The sequence below is a fragment of the Balaenoptera musculus genome, chromosome 13, assembly GCF_009873245.2.
Source record: "Balaenoptera musculus isolate JJ_BM4_2016_0621 chromosome 13, mBalMus1.pri.v3, whole genome shotgun sequence".
Lineage (NCBI taxonomy): Eukaryota > Metazoa > Chordata > Mammalia > Artiodactyla > Balaenopteridae > Balaenoptera > Balaenoptera musculus.
The window spans coordinates 4,966,036-4,981,291 of record NC_045797.1 but is presented as its reverse complement, the minus strand read 5'-3'; the positions used below and the strand labels follow the sequence as shown (position 1 = coordinate 4,981,291).

The window sequence follows — 15,256 nt, the reverse complement described above, 5'->3', positions numbered from 1 at the left end:
AAAGAATGAAATTAGAATACTCCCTAACACCATACGCAAAATTAAACTCAAAATGGATTCGAGACCTAAATGTAAGACTGGACACTATAAAACTCTTAGAGGAAAACATAGGAAGAACACTCTTTGACATAAATCACAGCAAGATCTTTTTTGATCCACCTCCTAGAGTAATGGAAATAAAAACAGAAATAAACAAATGGGACCTAATGAAACGTCAAAGCTTTTGCACAGCAAAGGAAACCATAAACAAGACGAAAAGACAACCCTCAGAATGGGAGAAAATATTTGCAAACGGATCAATGGACAAAGGATTAATCTCCAAAATATATATAAACAGCTCATTCAGCTCAATAGTAAAGAAACAAACACCCCAATCCAAAAATGGGAAGAAGACCTAAATAGACATTTCTCCAAAGAAGACATACAGACGGCCACGAAGCACATGAAAAGATGCTCAACATCACTAATTATTAGAGAAATGCAAATCAAAACTACAATGAGGTATCACCTCACACCAGTTAGAATGGGCATCATCAGAAAATCTACCAACAACAAATGCTGGAGAGGGTGTGGAGAAAAGGGAACCCTCTTGTACTGTTGGTCGAAATGTAAATTGATACAGCCACTATGGAGAACACTATGGAGGTTCCTTAAAAAACTAAAAATAGAATTACCATATGATCCAGTAATCCCACTACTGGGCATATACCCAGAGAAAAACCGTAATTCAAAAAGACACATGCACCCGAATGTTCATTGCAGCACAATTTACAATAGCCAGGTCATGGAAGCAACCTAAATGCCCATCGACAGACGAATGGCTAAAGAAGATGTGGTACATATATACAATGGAAAATTACTCAGCCATAAAAAGGAACGAAATTGAGTCATTTGTTGAGAAGTGGATGGATCTAGAGACTGTCATACAGAGTGAAGTAAGTCAGAAAGAGAAAAACAAATATCGTATATTAACGCATGTATGTGGAACCTAGAAAAACGGTACAGATGAACCAGTTTGCAGGGCAGAAGTTGAGACACAGATGTAGAGAACAGACATATGGACACAAAGGGGGTAAAAACGCGGTGGGGTGGGGATGGTGGTGTGCTGAATTGGGTGATTGGGATTGACATGTATACACTGATGTGTATAAAATTGATGACTAATAAGAACCTGCAGTATAAAAAAACAAAGAAACAAAACAATTAATACTAAACTTTCATTGGGTTATTTGTATGGAAATATGTTAATATAAATGTTTCAGACATTACATGAAATTTCTAAAAATCTTATATGTTCTGGTATAATGTTATATGTCATAATCCTAGTTATTACTTTAAAATGTATATCTCAGAAATAACTAATTTTCTTGTCAACTGCATTATTATGAACTTTCATCAAATCTTTAACCGTGGTCATTTTTAAGTCTTTTGTCATTTACAGGCAGTTCTGGGTGTACTCTGATGCTTTTGTAAATATGTTCCTATAAAAGGGTTTCATCTTCAGGAAATTCATGGAAAAGACTCTGACAAGTACAGGTTTCTGGTAACTGACTGTACTGCTGAACTGAATGAATAAGTATTTTCAGAACTCTAATGAAAAACTGATGAACTCATAAAAGTGCTAACAAAAGATCAAGATGAAAAAAAAATTAATTACATGGGACTGAGTGAACTGATGAGGATGAGTATAATTTTTGTGACTTTCTGTTTGAATTAAAAAAAAAAAACCCACAAGGACCCAGAGGCAAAGAATATACAAATCAATTTTCACTGCAAAGTAAAGGAGCTGTTACAGTGGAGGATTACTGGACTGAATGTCAATATTATGACATAGCATGAGTGTGTTTCGTGTTTGGTAATTGCAATCATTGTTGTTTTGTTGTGGTCATCCATTTACAATGCTTGGTGTCAGTCTATTTATCTCTTGTAAAAATAAAATACAGTGTGTGTGTGTGTGTGTGTGTGTGTGTGTGTGTGTGTGTGAAAAATAAAATAAAATAAATACAGGTATTGAAAAAAAAAAAAAAGCCATCTGGGTCGGCGTCTACTTTGGGGGCATTCTATATAGGCCAATGCAGGGCATGTAATAACTCCCCGAATGGAGTTCGGAAAGGAAGGAGTAGTTCATTTGGTGGGACAATTTGGAATAGATTTCAGCAGACAATTAATGGGGATGTAGGACTTCTTAGCTGCCAGAAAATCCGGCTAAAAGCCTTCAAACCCACTTCCTAGTGCAATGGCACGCTCCTTCCTAAGCTACCACTGGGAAGGTAGGGCTGCCCCGCCCACCGTAGTGAGGAACTAGCCTGGTATGGAAATGCCACGACAGAGCTCAGTCCCGGGCTGTCAGTCTCCACTTTCTAGGGGCTCCTGCGCGCTCCGATCCAGTCCTGCAGGTACACAGCCGGCTCGCGGAGTCTGCAGCTGAGCAGGGCGCGGGCGGGGCGAGGAGATGGCAAAAATGTGCGCGACTGGGGCGGGGGGCGGCGATCGGGACTCCCGGGCGGCCCCTGACCGGCTGGGCGACCTTGGGGGAGCGGACTCCGTCTGTGGGCGAAGGTGTGGAGGCCGCGTCCACTGCCGGCCCGTCTTCCTCCCTCTTTTCCTGCCGGCCTTTGCCATATAGGCCTAAGCTGCCTTCTCCCGAGTGAGCAGGTTTCCGTTTAGACGGCCGGGCCCAGGAGGATCCTGAGGCTGAGGACGCGCAGGGAGGGCTACGCGCGACGCACGGTGGGCACCCGGGCGCCACCGCGGGGAGCGGGGGCCGCGGGCTGAGGCGGGCGGGCCGGGCGGCGAGCTGCGTGGCAGAAGGGGACGTCCCTGCGCCCCCAAAGGAGGCGACCGGGCAATCTGGAAGAGGGGACCCGCCCCGATGCCCGCACTGCGCCTCCCGGCCCCTCCCGACCCCTCCCACTGATGCCTCTCCCCCCGGATTCTGGAGGTGGGCGCTCGGAGCAAGGGCGGGGCAAGGGAGGGAGCAGTCTTTGGGGGCGCGTCCGGATACATCCGGGGCCAAAGTTGGAGGTCTCCCCATGGAGAAGGGAAGGTCAGAAGCCTAGCTGGGATCTCTGAGATTCGGAGGTCGCAGAACCCCGGCCTCGTGCCGGCAGAGGGCGCGCTCCGCCCGCTGCGCCCTTTTCCATCCCCCCCTCTTGCTTCCTCGCAGCCGGTAGGGGAATGCTGTTGCTGCTGCTCTGCGTCGTGTCCAGCGCTCTTCCACGATTTATCAGAGCAGGTATGTTCGGTTGGTTCGGGTCTCAGTGGCCCCCCTCCCTCCCTGCCACCCTGCCGCTCCGGGCGAGCCCCTGTGCAGACCTCCTGGGGGATCGCGTGAGACCGGAGCCTGGCCGGTGACACTCGCCCCAGGGGTCCAGGCAGAATCCCGGGGGAGGCGGAAACGGCAAGTTTCAGCTGCAGGGGTCTGAGAGGAGTTGGGCAAATTTGCAAGTCAAGGCTCGAGTTAAAATGCTCAAATAGGGGTTTCCCTGGTGGCGCAGTGGTTGGGAATCTGCGTGCCTAATGCTGGGGTAAACGGGTTCGAGCCCTGGTCCGGGAAGATCCCACACGCCGTGGAGCAACTGGGCCCGTGAGCCACAACTACTGAGCCTGCGCGTCTGGAGCCTGTGCTCCGCAACAAGAGAGGCCGCGATAGTGAGAGGCCCGCGCTCACAGCAACTAGAGAAAGCCCTCGCACAGAAACGAAGACCCAACACAGCCAAAAATAAATAAATAAAATTTTTTAAAAAGCTCAAATAGATCTAATACCTTCTATTTTATATGACAAAGGGACATGTTAGACCCAAGGTAATAGCAAAGAAACCAGCAACGGAACAAATTAATTCCAAGAAACACGAAGCATTTTGTTAGAAACGAACTTTAAAGCGAGCGGATTGTTTAACAATCCTTTTGGGGAGGAGATACTTACACCTTTTATTGGGGACGGATTGAATTAACCGGGTAGCAGGGCAGAAGGAAAACAGGTCAAGTGGGGCTCAGAATAGGAACGTTTACCCTGAAGGAGGAAGATGAAGGAATTACGGGTCTTAGAATAGAAGGGAAAGAGGGGAATCGTTCCAAATGGGGAGATCACTTGTTGAGGGGGAGAACTGAGTAAATTCACTCTTATGGACGGATGTGAAGGACTTCGGGTTATGCTTTCACATCAGCAGACTGTTTTTAGGAAACTCCCATACTGAGAAAACTCTCACATACAATTTCAAATCAGCAAGAAAATTGAGGTATTTGTGGAAACTAATAATAACCGACATGAGCGCTCTCGGTTGTGATTATTTTTTTCCTTTCTTTCCCTAGATGCTTGCGAGGATGTGAGTATGCAGGAGACTGTGTCAGTAGGCCAGCCTACGGCTTTTAACTGCATATACCCTCTGCCAACATCTGGGAGGGTAGATGCAACATGGTATAAATATCCTAGGAAAATCCCAGTATCCAAAAACATACAGTCTAGGATCCACCAGGACCAAAACTGGATTTTGTTTCTCCCTGTGAAAGGGGAGGACTCTGGGATCTACCACTGTGATACAAAGTAAGTTCCTCATTCATGAGAACTCTCTCTCTCTCTCATTCATATGTATATAATATATGTATAATATTTATATAATATATAATTCCTTTAGAAAAACTCTTGATACACTCTTAATCAATGTAGAAAACAATGAGAAGAATATAGTTTTGTAATTGTTATGCGGTGGTTTCAATGAATAGACTTTTAAGCAGAACAGATTTGTAAATCAGTTGTTGGACCGTGAAATGCATCTTTTCCTATCGAAATGATGTCCAAGGCCAGACCAGCTTACAAAGCCTGTTTAATCCCAATATGATTGCTGCCTTCTTTCTTGGAATGCTAAAAGTTTTTGTGACAGGTGGTACATCAGAGAGTTATAAGCCTCCTTCAAGCACTTTTTGTAAGGGTTCTGCTATAGGAATTTAACAGTGACCAAGCATCAAGTATGTTCTAGACCCCATGCTAAGCCTTATGCTAGGAATGTAAGTAAGTGACACAGGTCTGGTGGGAGATAGTTGAGCCAGGTTGGCACTGTGGTGAACCAGAAAGCATATGTCACACCAAAGGTGGCAGTCTATGCAGTTCAAGTCCATCTTCCAGATTTTCAAGGTAACCTGGAAATTAGAATGTGTGTGTGTGTGTGTGTGGTTAACTTTCCAATAAGCTTTGTGCATGTGTCCTAATTAAAACACATCTGTGGACCAAATTTTGGCTGAGGGCCCCAATTTTGTTATCCTCCTTTGCTAATGTGCATGACCTTCATGAGTTATTTGACCTCCACGAGCCTTGGCTTTCTTATCTGTAAAGTGGAAGTAATGCCAGCCAGATAGGGTAGAAGTAAATATGACCCCAGATCATGTGTGAAGTAGGTACTCCAGGAATGTAGCTGCATCCTCCCTCTCTTGTGGTTCCTTGGTATTTGCCAGCCTCTTTCTGTGTTTCAGGGATGGCCACGTCCTTCTCTGATTCCTGCCAGATTCCTCATTTCCGTGTGATTGACTCAAAGTACATGGTTACTCAGTGGCACAGGTGGAAGTGCCAGTAGCCCCTTCCCCCAAATTTCATTCACTCTTCAGACCAGCTGCTGACGTCTTGAGGGGGTCTGCTCTCCTCTTTACTCCAGGTTATTCATCAACCAGAGTTGGAGATCATATGCCACACAAATCTGTCTGGACGTCCAGGCTGGATTTATTTATTTTTTATTCTAACTGGGACTTCATTTTTATTTATTTTTATTGGGGTATAATTGATTTACAATGTTGTGTTACTTTCTGCTGTACAGCAAAGTAAATCAGTTATGCATATATCCACTCTTTTTTAGACTCTTTTCCCATATAGGTCATTACATAGTATTGAGTAGAGAGTTTCCTGTGCTATACAGTAGGTCTTTATTAGTTATCTATTTTATATATAGTAGTGTGTATATGTCAATCCCAATCTCCCAATTTATCCCTCTCCCCCCCTTTCCCCTGGTAACCATAAGATTGTTTTCTACATCTGTAACTCTATTTCTGTTTTGTAAATAAGTTCACTTGTACCATTTTTTTTTAGATTCCACATATAAGCGATATCATATGATATTTGTCTTTCTCTGTCTGACTTACTTCACTCAGTATGACAATCTCTAGGTCCATCCATGTTGCTGCAAATGACATTATTTCATTCTTTTTTATGGTTGAGTAATATTCCAGTGTGTGTGTGTGTGTGTGTGTGTGTGTGTGTGTGTGTGTGTGTGTATATATATATGTACCACATCTTCTTTATCTATTCCTCTGTTGATGGACATTTAGGTTGCTTCCATGTCCTGGCTATTGTGACTAGTGCTGCAATGAACATTGGGGTGCATGTATCTTTTCGAATTATGGTTTTCTCTGATATATGCCCAGGGGTGGGATTGCTGGATCACAGGCTTGATTTAAAATATTTAAATATGGGAGCTGTGAAATGGGGCAAAATAATCTTTCCTAGAACGTAGACATCAATACTGTCTGTCATGGAAGAAAGTAAACATGAATTCTCACAAATCTTTAATATACAGATATGATACATGTTTAGTAAACTATATATTTTTACTTTGAAATAATTCAAATTCATATCATATTTGCAAGAATTGTATAAAGAGCTCCTGTCTACCCTTTATCGAGATTTCTATTATTTAACACTTTGCCACATTTTCCCCATCATCCCCTGTGTATGTTACACACAGTATTTTTTCTAAACCATTTTTTTCCAAATCATCTCAGTTGTATGCAACAGGTCCCTTCACCCCTTAATATTTCAACGTGTCTTTCCTCTCAACAAGAATATTCTCTTACATCATCACAGAATAGTTATCACGTTCAGGAAATTTAACCATCACACAATACTTTTATCTACTAACCGATCTGTATTCTAATTTTATCAATCTTCTCAATGATGACTTTTATAAATGTTTTTCTTCCTTTTCCTGTGAAAGATTCAATCCAAGATCATTGCATTGCATTTGGTTGTCATGTACTTTTAATCTCTTTGCATCTGGAACAGATCTTCAGCCTGTTTTGTGTGTGTGACGTTGACATTTTTAAGAAGTACAGGCAATTATTTTATATTGTATCTCTTAATTTGGGTTTGCCAGATATTTCTTCATGAGCCGGTTCAGGCTGAGCCTTCTTGGCTGGAATGCTATGGAAGTGGTTTGCATTCTTTTCAGACAGCACACTCAGAGACACCTAGCATCAGCGTGTCCCTGCTTGGTGATGTTCATTTTGATTATTTGGTTAAGATGTCCTCCCATGTTTCCACCATCCGAATACTTTTTTTTTCCCTTTCATAATGAATGACTTGTGAGATGTATGCTGTCTTGTTTGAGGCAGAGGGTTTGCACAGTGCTTGGAAGAGGATTTGGAAATATTTGGAGATAAACAGAATTATTTGGTTTTGTGACTGTTTGAGTTTATGAGGTTTCAATCTGTTGTTTTCTTACAGTGATACAAACATCTGTCCCAGAATGCAAGTCAACCTCACTGTATTTAAAAAACACTGGTGTGGTACTTCCAGAAACAGTCAACCGAACGTGCCAGATGAGTACAAACAGATTTTATATGTTGGAAAAGATGACACTCTTATGTGTCATCTGAACTTCCCAAACAGTTTTGATTTGGATTCAGTAAAGTGGTATAAGGTAAAAAAATAATTTTCCTATTGATATTTTCCTTCCTCTTCTTTAAAACCTACTTGATTTTTAGTTTAAGTTGTACCTTTTAAAGCAGAATGGGTAAAGAGAGAGATTTGTGTATGTAAGATTTGTTAACTAATTGCTATTGACAATTTAACGCTGCTAATTATTTATTTTTTTAATTTGTAGTTATTAGAGCTTGGTCATAGCTTATTATTGGAATCCACCCCTCCCCCAATTATTCTTACTTTTCAGACTATCCTTTGTTATTCTTTTTAATTAAGATTAATTAAGTAGTTTCTTTGAATGGGTAGTACACGCATAGGGTTCAAGAATCACGAAGTATCAGAAGGCATGCCCCAGAAAGTCCCCTTCCCACTCCTGATTCATATTTGCCCAGGTCCATCTAAAGTCTATCATAGTGTCTTCACTATATTAAAAAAAGAATGAGCTCTTTCTGATTTCAGCTGAAGAGTTTGATTGATGTTTCTTTGATTGATGTTTGAATGATATCTCCAAGTGACTGTGTCAGTGTCCAGACAAATCACACTTCACTGTTCTCACCAGACTGGATGAGGCACCAAAGTGTGAGTGCAATGCAGTGAGATTTGTCTGTGCAGTGACACAGCGACTTGGAGAAAGTATGTGACCATATGGTAGTTGCTATGCTCAGTATGTCTAAGTTCCTGACATTTCCAGTTTCTATTCATTCCCAGCAGAGATAAGAATGGCATGAGGAGGGAGGACCACAGCAGTGTGTCCGAGTTCCTCCTCCTGGGGCTCCCCACCCTTCCAGAGCAGCAGGGCGTGCTCTTTGCCCTGTTCCTGGGCATGTACCTGACCACGGTGCTGGGGAACCTGCTCGTCCTCCACTCATCAGGCTGGACTCTCGCCTCCACACCCTCATGTACTTCTTCCTCAGCCACTTGGCCCTCACCGATGTCTCCTTTTCATCTGTCACTGTCCCAGAGATACTGATGAACATGCAGATTCAATACCAATCTATCACATACGCAGGGTGCATTTCACAGGTGTATTTTTATATACTTTTCGGTTGTGTTGATAATCTCCTCCTCGCTGTGATGGCATGTGGCAGGTATGTGGCCATCTGTCACCCTCTCCACTACACCACCGTCATGATGCAGAGGCCGTGTGTGCTGCTGGTGGCTGGGTCCTGGACTCTCTGCTGTGGCAGTGCCCTTCTGCACACCCTCCTGCTGGCCCTGGTGTCCTTCTGGGCTGACAACATCATTCCCCACTTCTTCTGTAGCCTCCCCATCCTACTCAAGCTGTCCTGCTCAGACACCTCTCTTAATGAGTTGGTTATATTCACTGCAGGGGCTGCGGTTGTCATTCTTCCATTGACTGGCATCCTGGTCTCTTATGACCGCACTGGGGTCTCGATCCTGGAGGTCCCTTCTACCAAAGGGACCTGCAAGGCCCTGTCCATCTGCAGCTCCCACCTCTCTGTGGTGTCTCTATTCTATGGAATGATTATGGCACTGTACTTTTCCTCCTCATCGGGCAGTTCCAATGACAAAGACATGATTGCCTCATCGATGGACACAGTGGTGACTCCCATGCTGAACCCCTTCATCTATAGCCTTAGGAACAGAGACATGAAATTGGCTCTGGGGATTCTTTTCAGAAACAATCAACGTTTCGCCAAGTGAGGATCAGCTAGCCATGTTCTTATTTCACCCACTGACCTTGTCAGAAAGGTCCTCTTTTTCTTTTAACAACTTTATTGGCGTATAATTGTTCTACAACGGTGTGTTAGTTTCTGCTGTATAACAAAGTGAATCAGCTATATGTATACATATATCCCCATATTCCCTCCCTCTTGCGTCTCCCTCCCACCCTCCCTATCCCACCCCTCTAGGTGGTCACAAAGCATCGAGCTGATCTCCCTGTGCTATGCAGCTGCTTCCCACTAGCTATCTATTTTACATGTGGTAGTGTATATATGTCCATGCCACTCTCTCACTTTGTCCCAGCTAACCCTTCCCCCTCCCCGTATCCTCAAGTCCATTCTCTACGTCTGCGCCTTTATTCCTGTCCTGCCCCTAGGTTCTTTAGAACCTTTTTTTTTTTTTTTTTTAGATTCCATATATATGTCTTAGCACACGGCATTTGTTTTTCTCTTTCTGACTTACTTCGCTCTGTATGACAGACTCTAGGTCCATCCACCTCACTAAAAATAACTCAATTTCGTTTCTTTTTATGGCTGAGTAGTATTCCTTTGCATATATGTGCCATATCTTCTTTATCCATTCATCTGTCGATGGACACTTAGATTGCTTCTATGTCCTGGCTATTGCAAATAGTGCTGCAATGAACATGTGGTACATGACTCTTTTTGAATTATGGTTTTCTTAGGGTATATGCCCAGTAGTGGGATTTCTGGGTCGTATGGTAGTTCTATTTTTAGTTTTTTAAAGAACCTCCATACTGATCTCCATAGTAGCTGTATCACTTTACATTCCCACCAACAGTGCAAGAGGATTCCCTTTTCTCCACACCCTCTCCAGCATTTATTGTTTGTAGATTTTTTGATTATGGCCATTCTGACTGGTGTGAGGTGATACCTCATTGTAGTTTTGATTTGCATTTCTCTAATAATTAGTGATGTTGAGCATCCTTTCATGTGTTTGTTGGCAATCTGTATATCTTCTCTGGAGAAATGTCTATTTAAGTCTTCTGCCCATTTTTGGATTGGGTTGTTTGTTTTTTTGATACTGAGCTGCATGAGCTGCTTGTATATTTTGGAGATTAATCCTTTGTCAGCTGCTTCAGTTGCAAATATTTTCTCCCATTCTGAGGGTTGTCCCTTCATCTTTTTTATGGTTTCCTTTGCTGTGCAAAAGCTTTTAAGTTTCATTATGTCCCATTTGTTTATTTTTGTTTTTATTCCCGTTTTTCTAGGAGGTGGGTCAAAAAGGATGTTGCTGTGATTTATGTCATAGAGTGTTCTGCCTATGTTTTCCTCTAAGAGTTTGATAGTGTCTGGCCTTACATTTAGGTCTTTAATCCATTTTGAGTTTATTTTTGTATACAGTGTTAGGAAATGTTCTAATATCTTTCTTTTACATGTAGCTGTCGAGTTTTTCCAGCACCACTTATTGAAGAGACTGTCTTTTCTCCATTGTATATTCTTGCCTCCTTTGAAAAAGATAAGGGAACCATATGTGCATGGGGTTATATCTGGGCTTTCTGTCCTGTTCCATTGATCTATATTTCTGTTTTTGTGCCAGTACCATACTGTCTTGATTACTGTAGCTTTGTAGTATAGTCTGAAGTCAGGAAGCCTGATTCCTCCAACTCCGTTTTTCTTTCTCAAGATTGCTTTGGCTATTCGGGGATTTTTGTGTTTCCATACAAATTGTGAAATTTTTTGTCCTAGTTCTGTGAAAAATGCCATTGGTAGTTTGATAGGGATTGCACTGAATCTGTAGATTGCTTTGGGTAGTATAGTTATTTTCACAATGTTGATTCTTCCAATCGAAGAACATGGTATATCTCTCCATCTGTTTGTATCATCTTTAATTTCTTTCATCAGTGTCTTATAGTTTTCTGCAGACAGGTCTTTTGTCTCCTTAGGTAGGTTTATTCCTAGGTATTTTATTCTTTTCGTTGCAATGGTAAGTGGGAGTGTTTCCCACATTTCTCTTTAAGAGTTTTCATCATTAGTGTATAGGAGTGCAAGAGATTTCTGTGCATTAATTTTGTATCCTGCTACTTTACCAAATTCATTGATTAGCTCTAGTAGTTTTCTGGTAGCATCTTTAGGATTCTCTATGTATAGTATCATGTCATCTGCAAACAGTGACAGCTTTACTTCTTCTTTTCCGATTTGGATTCCTTTTATTTCTTTTTCTTCTCTGATTGCTGTGACTAAAACTTCCAAAACTCTGTTGAATAATAGTGGTGAGAGTGGGCAACCTTGTCTTGTTCCTGATCTTAGAGGAAATTGTTTCAGTTTGTCACCATTGAGAACGATGTTGGCTGTGGGTTTGTCATATATGGCCTTTATTATACTGAGATAGGTTCCCTCTATGCCTACTTCCTGGAGAGTTTTTATTATAAATGGGTGTTGAATTTTGTCAGAAGTTTTTCCTGCATCTATTGAGGTGATCATATGGTTTTTATCCTTCAATTTGTTAATATGGTATATCACATTGATTGATTTGCATATATTGAAGAATCTTTGTATTCCTGGGATAGAACCCACTTGATCATGGTGTATGACCCTTTTAATGTGCTAGTATTTTGTTGAGGATTTTTGCATCTATGTTCATCAGTGCTATTGGCCTGTAGTTTTCTTTTTTGTGTGTGTGACATCTTTGTCTGGTTTTGGTATCAGGGTGATGGTGGCCTCATAGAATGAGTTTGGGAGAGTTCCTTCCTCTGCTATATTTTGGAAGAGTTGGAGAAGGATAGATGTTAGCTCTTCTCTAAATGTTTGATAGAATTCTCCTGTGAAGCCATCTGGTACAGGGCTTTTGTTTGTTGGAAGATTTTTAATCACAGTTTCAATTTCAGTGCTTGTGATTGGTCTGTTCATATTTTCTAGTTCTTCCTGGTTCAGTCTCAGAAAGTTGTGCTTTTCTAAGAATTTGTCCATTTCTTCCAGATTGTCCATTTTACTAGCATATAGTTGCTTGTAGTAATCTTTCATGATCCTTTGTATTTCTGCAGTGTCAGTTGTTACTTGTCCTTTTTCATTTCTAATTCTATTGACTTGAGTCTTCTCCCTTTTTTTCTTGATGGGTCTGGCTAATGGTTTATCAATTTTGTTTATCTTCTCAAAGAACCAGCTTTTAGTTTTATTGATCTTTGCAACTGTTTCCTTCATTTCTTTTTCACTTATTTCTGATCTGATCTTTATGCTTTTTTTCCATCTGCTAACCTTGGGTATATTTTGTTCTTCTTTCTCTAACTGCTTTAGGTGTAAGGTTAGGTTGTTTATTTGAGGTTTTTCTTGTTTCTTGAGGTAGGATTGTATTGCTGTAAACTTCCCTCTTGGAACTGCTTTTGCTGCATCCCGTAGGTTTTGTGTTGTTGTGTTGTCATTGTCATTTGTTTCTAGGTATTTTTTGATTTCCTCTTTGATTTCTTCAGTGATCTCTTGGTTATTTTGTAGTGTATTGTTTAGCCTCCATGTGTTTGTATTTTTTACAGTTTTTTTCCTGTAATTGATATCTAGTCTCATAGCGTTGTGGTCGGAAAGATATTTGATATGATTTCAATTTTCTTAAATTTACCGAGGCTTGATTTGTGACCCAAGATATGATCTATCCTGGAGAATGTTCCATGGGCACTGGAGAAGAAAGCATATTCTGTTGTTTTTGGGTGGAATGTCCTATAAATATCAATTAAGTCCATCTTGTTTAATGTGTCATTTAAAACTGTGTTTCCTTATTTATTTTCATTTTGGATGATGTGTCCATTGGTGTAAGTGAGGTGTTAAAGTCCCCTACTATTTTTGTGTTACTGTCGATTTCCCCTTTTATGGCTGTTAGCATTTGTCTTATGTATTGAGGTGCTTCTGTGTTGGGTGCAGAAATATTTACAATTGTTATATCTTCTTCTTGGATTGACCCCTTGATCATTATGTAGTGTCCTTCTTTGTCTCTTTTAATAGTCTTTATTATAATGTCTATTTTGTCTGTTATGAGAATTGCTACTCCAGCTTTCTTTTGATTTCCATTTGCATGGAATATCTTTTTCCATCTCCTCACTTTCAGTCTGTATGTGTCCCTAGGTCTGAAGTGGGTCTCTTGTAGACAACATATATATGGGTCTTGTTTTTGTATCCATTCAGACAGTCTATGTCTTTTGGTTGGAGCATTTAATCCATTTACACTTAAGGTAACTATCAGTGTGTGTGTCCTTATTACCATTTCCTTAATTGTTCTTGGTTTGTTTTTGTAGGTATTTCCCTTCTCTTGTGTTTCCCGCCTAGAGAAGTTCCTTTATCATTTATTGTAAAGCTGGTTTGGTGGTGTTGAATTCTCTTAACTTTTGCTTGTCTGTAAAGGTTTTAATTTCTCCATCAAATCTGAATGAGATTCTTGCTGGTTAGAGTAATCTCGGTTGTAGGTTTTTCCCTTTCATCACTTTAAATATGTCCTGCCACCCCCTTCTGGTTTGCAGAGTTTCTGCTGAAAGTTCAGCTATTAACCTTATGGGGATTCCCTTGCATGTTTTTTGCTGCTTTTCCCTTGCTGCTTTTAATATTTTTTGTTTGTGTATAATTTTTGATAATTTGATTAATATGTGTCTTGGCATGTTTCTCCTTGGGTTTATCCTGTATGGGGCTCTCTGTGCTTCTTGGACTTGATTGACTATTTCCTTTCCCACATTAGGGAAGTTTTCTACTATAATCTCTTCAAATATTTTGTCAGACCCTTTCTTTTTCTCTTCTTCTGGGACGCCTATAATTTGAATGTTAGTGTGTTTAATGTTGTCCCAGAGGTCTCTGAGACTATCCTCAATTCTTTTCATTCCTTTTTCTTTATTCAACTCTGTGGTAGCTATTTCCACTATTTTATCTTCCAGGTCACTTATCTGTTCTTCTGCCTCAGTTATTCTGTTATTGATTGCTTCTAGAGAATTTTTAATTTCAATTACTGTGTTGTTCATCATTGTTTGTTCGCTCTTTAGATCTTCTAGTTCCTTGTTAAACGTTTCTTGTATTTTCTCCATTCTATTTCCAAGATTTTGGATCATTTTTACTATCATTACTCTGAATTCTTTTTCAGATAGACTGCCTATTTCCTCTTCATTTGTTTGGTCTGGTGGGTTTTTACCTTACTCCTTTATCTGCTGCATATTTCTCTGTCTTCTCATTTTATTTAACTTTTTGTGTTTGTGTCTCCTTTTCTCAGGCTGCAGGTTCATAGTTCCCATTGTTTTTGGTGTCTGCCCCCAGTGGGTGAGGTTGGTTCAGTTGATTGTGTAGGCTTCATGGTGGAGGGGACTGGTGCTTGTGTTCTGGTGGGTGGGGCTATATCTTGTCTTTCTGATGGGCAGGGCCACGTCTGGTGGTGTGTCTGTGAACTTAGTGTGATTTTAGGCAGCCTCTCTGCTAATGGGTGGGGTTGTGTTCCTGTCTTGCTAGTTGTTTGGCATGAGGCATCCAGCACTGGAGCTTGCTGGCTGTTGGGTTGACCCAGGTCTTAGTGTTGAGATGGAGATCTCTGGGAGAACTCTTGCCAGTTGATATTACGTGAGGCTGGGAGGTCTCTGGTGGTCCAACATCTTGAACTCGGCTCTCCCACCACAGCGGCTCAGGCCTGACACCAGGCCGGAACACCAAGACCCTGTCAGCCACACAGCTCAGAAGAAAAGTGAGACAAAAAGAAAGAAAAAAGTAAATAAATAAAAAATAATATTAAAATTTAAAAATTAAAAATAATAAAAAAAAAGAGAGCCACCAAACCAATAAACAAATCCACCAGTGATAACAAGTGCTAAAAACTAAACTAAGATAAACATAAAAATCAGAAACAAATCAGTCACAGATAGTAAAACCCAAGTTTACAGTTGCTCCCAAAGTCCACTGCCTCAATTTTGGG

At 41.1% G+C, this 15,256-nt stretch overlaps 2 protein-coding genes across 2 annotated transcripts in view; both read left to right on the top strand.

Annotated features, from left to right (window-relative positions):
- Window positions 1–2,326: 2,326 nt before the first annotated feature.
- The window catches only part of IL1RL2 (interleukin 1 receptor like 2), a 48,405-nt gene continuing 35,475 nt past the window's right edge, over window positions 2,327–15,256 (top strand). Inside the window, 4 exon segments of the mRNA XM_036872354.1 lie at window positions 2,327–2,396; window positions 3,167–3,235; window positions 4,312–4,543; window positions 7,487–7,682. Coding sequence (XP_036728249.1) covers window positions 3,178–3,235; window positions 4,312–4,543; window positions 7,487–7,682 — 486 coding nt within the window. The 5' untranslated portion in view covers window positions 2,327–2,396; window positions 3,167–3,177.
- Window positions 8,409–9,349, top strand: LOC118905917 (olfactory receptor 1J1-like). The gene is given in 2 exon segments (XM_036872905.1): window positions 8,409–8,544; window positions 8,547–9,349. Coding segments are annotated over 2 exon segments (939 nt in total).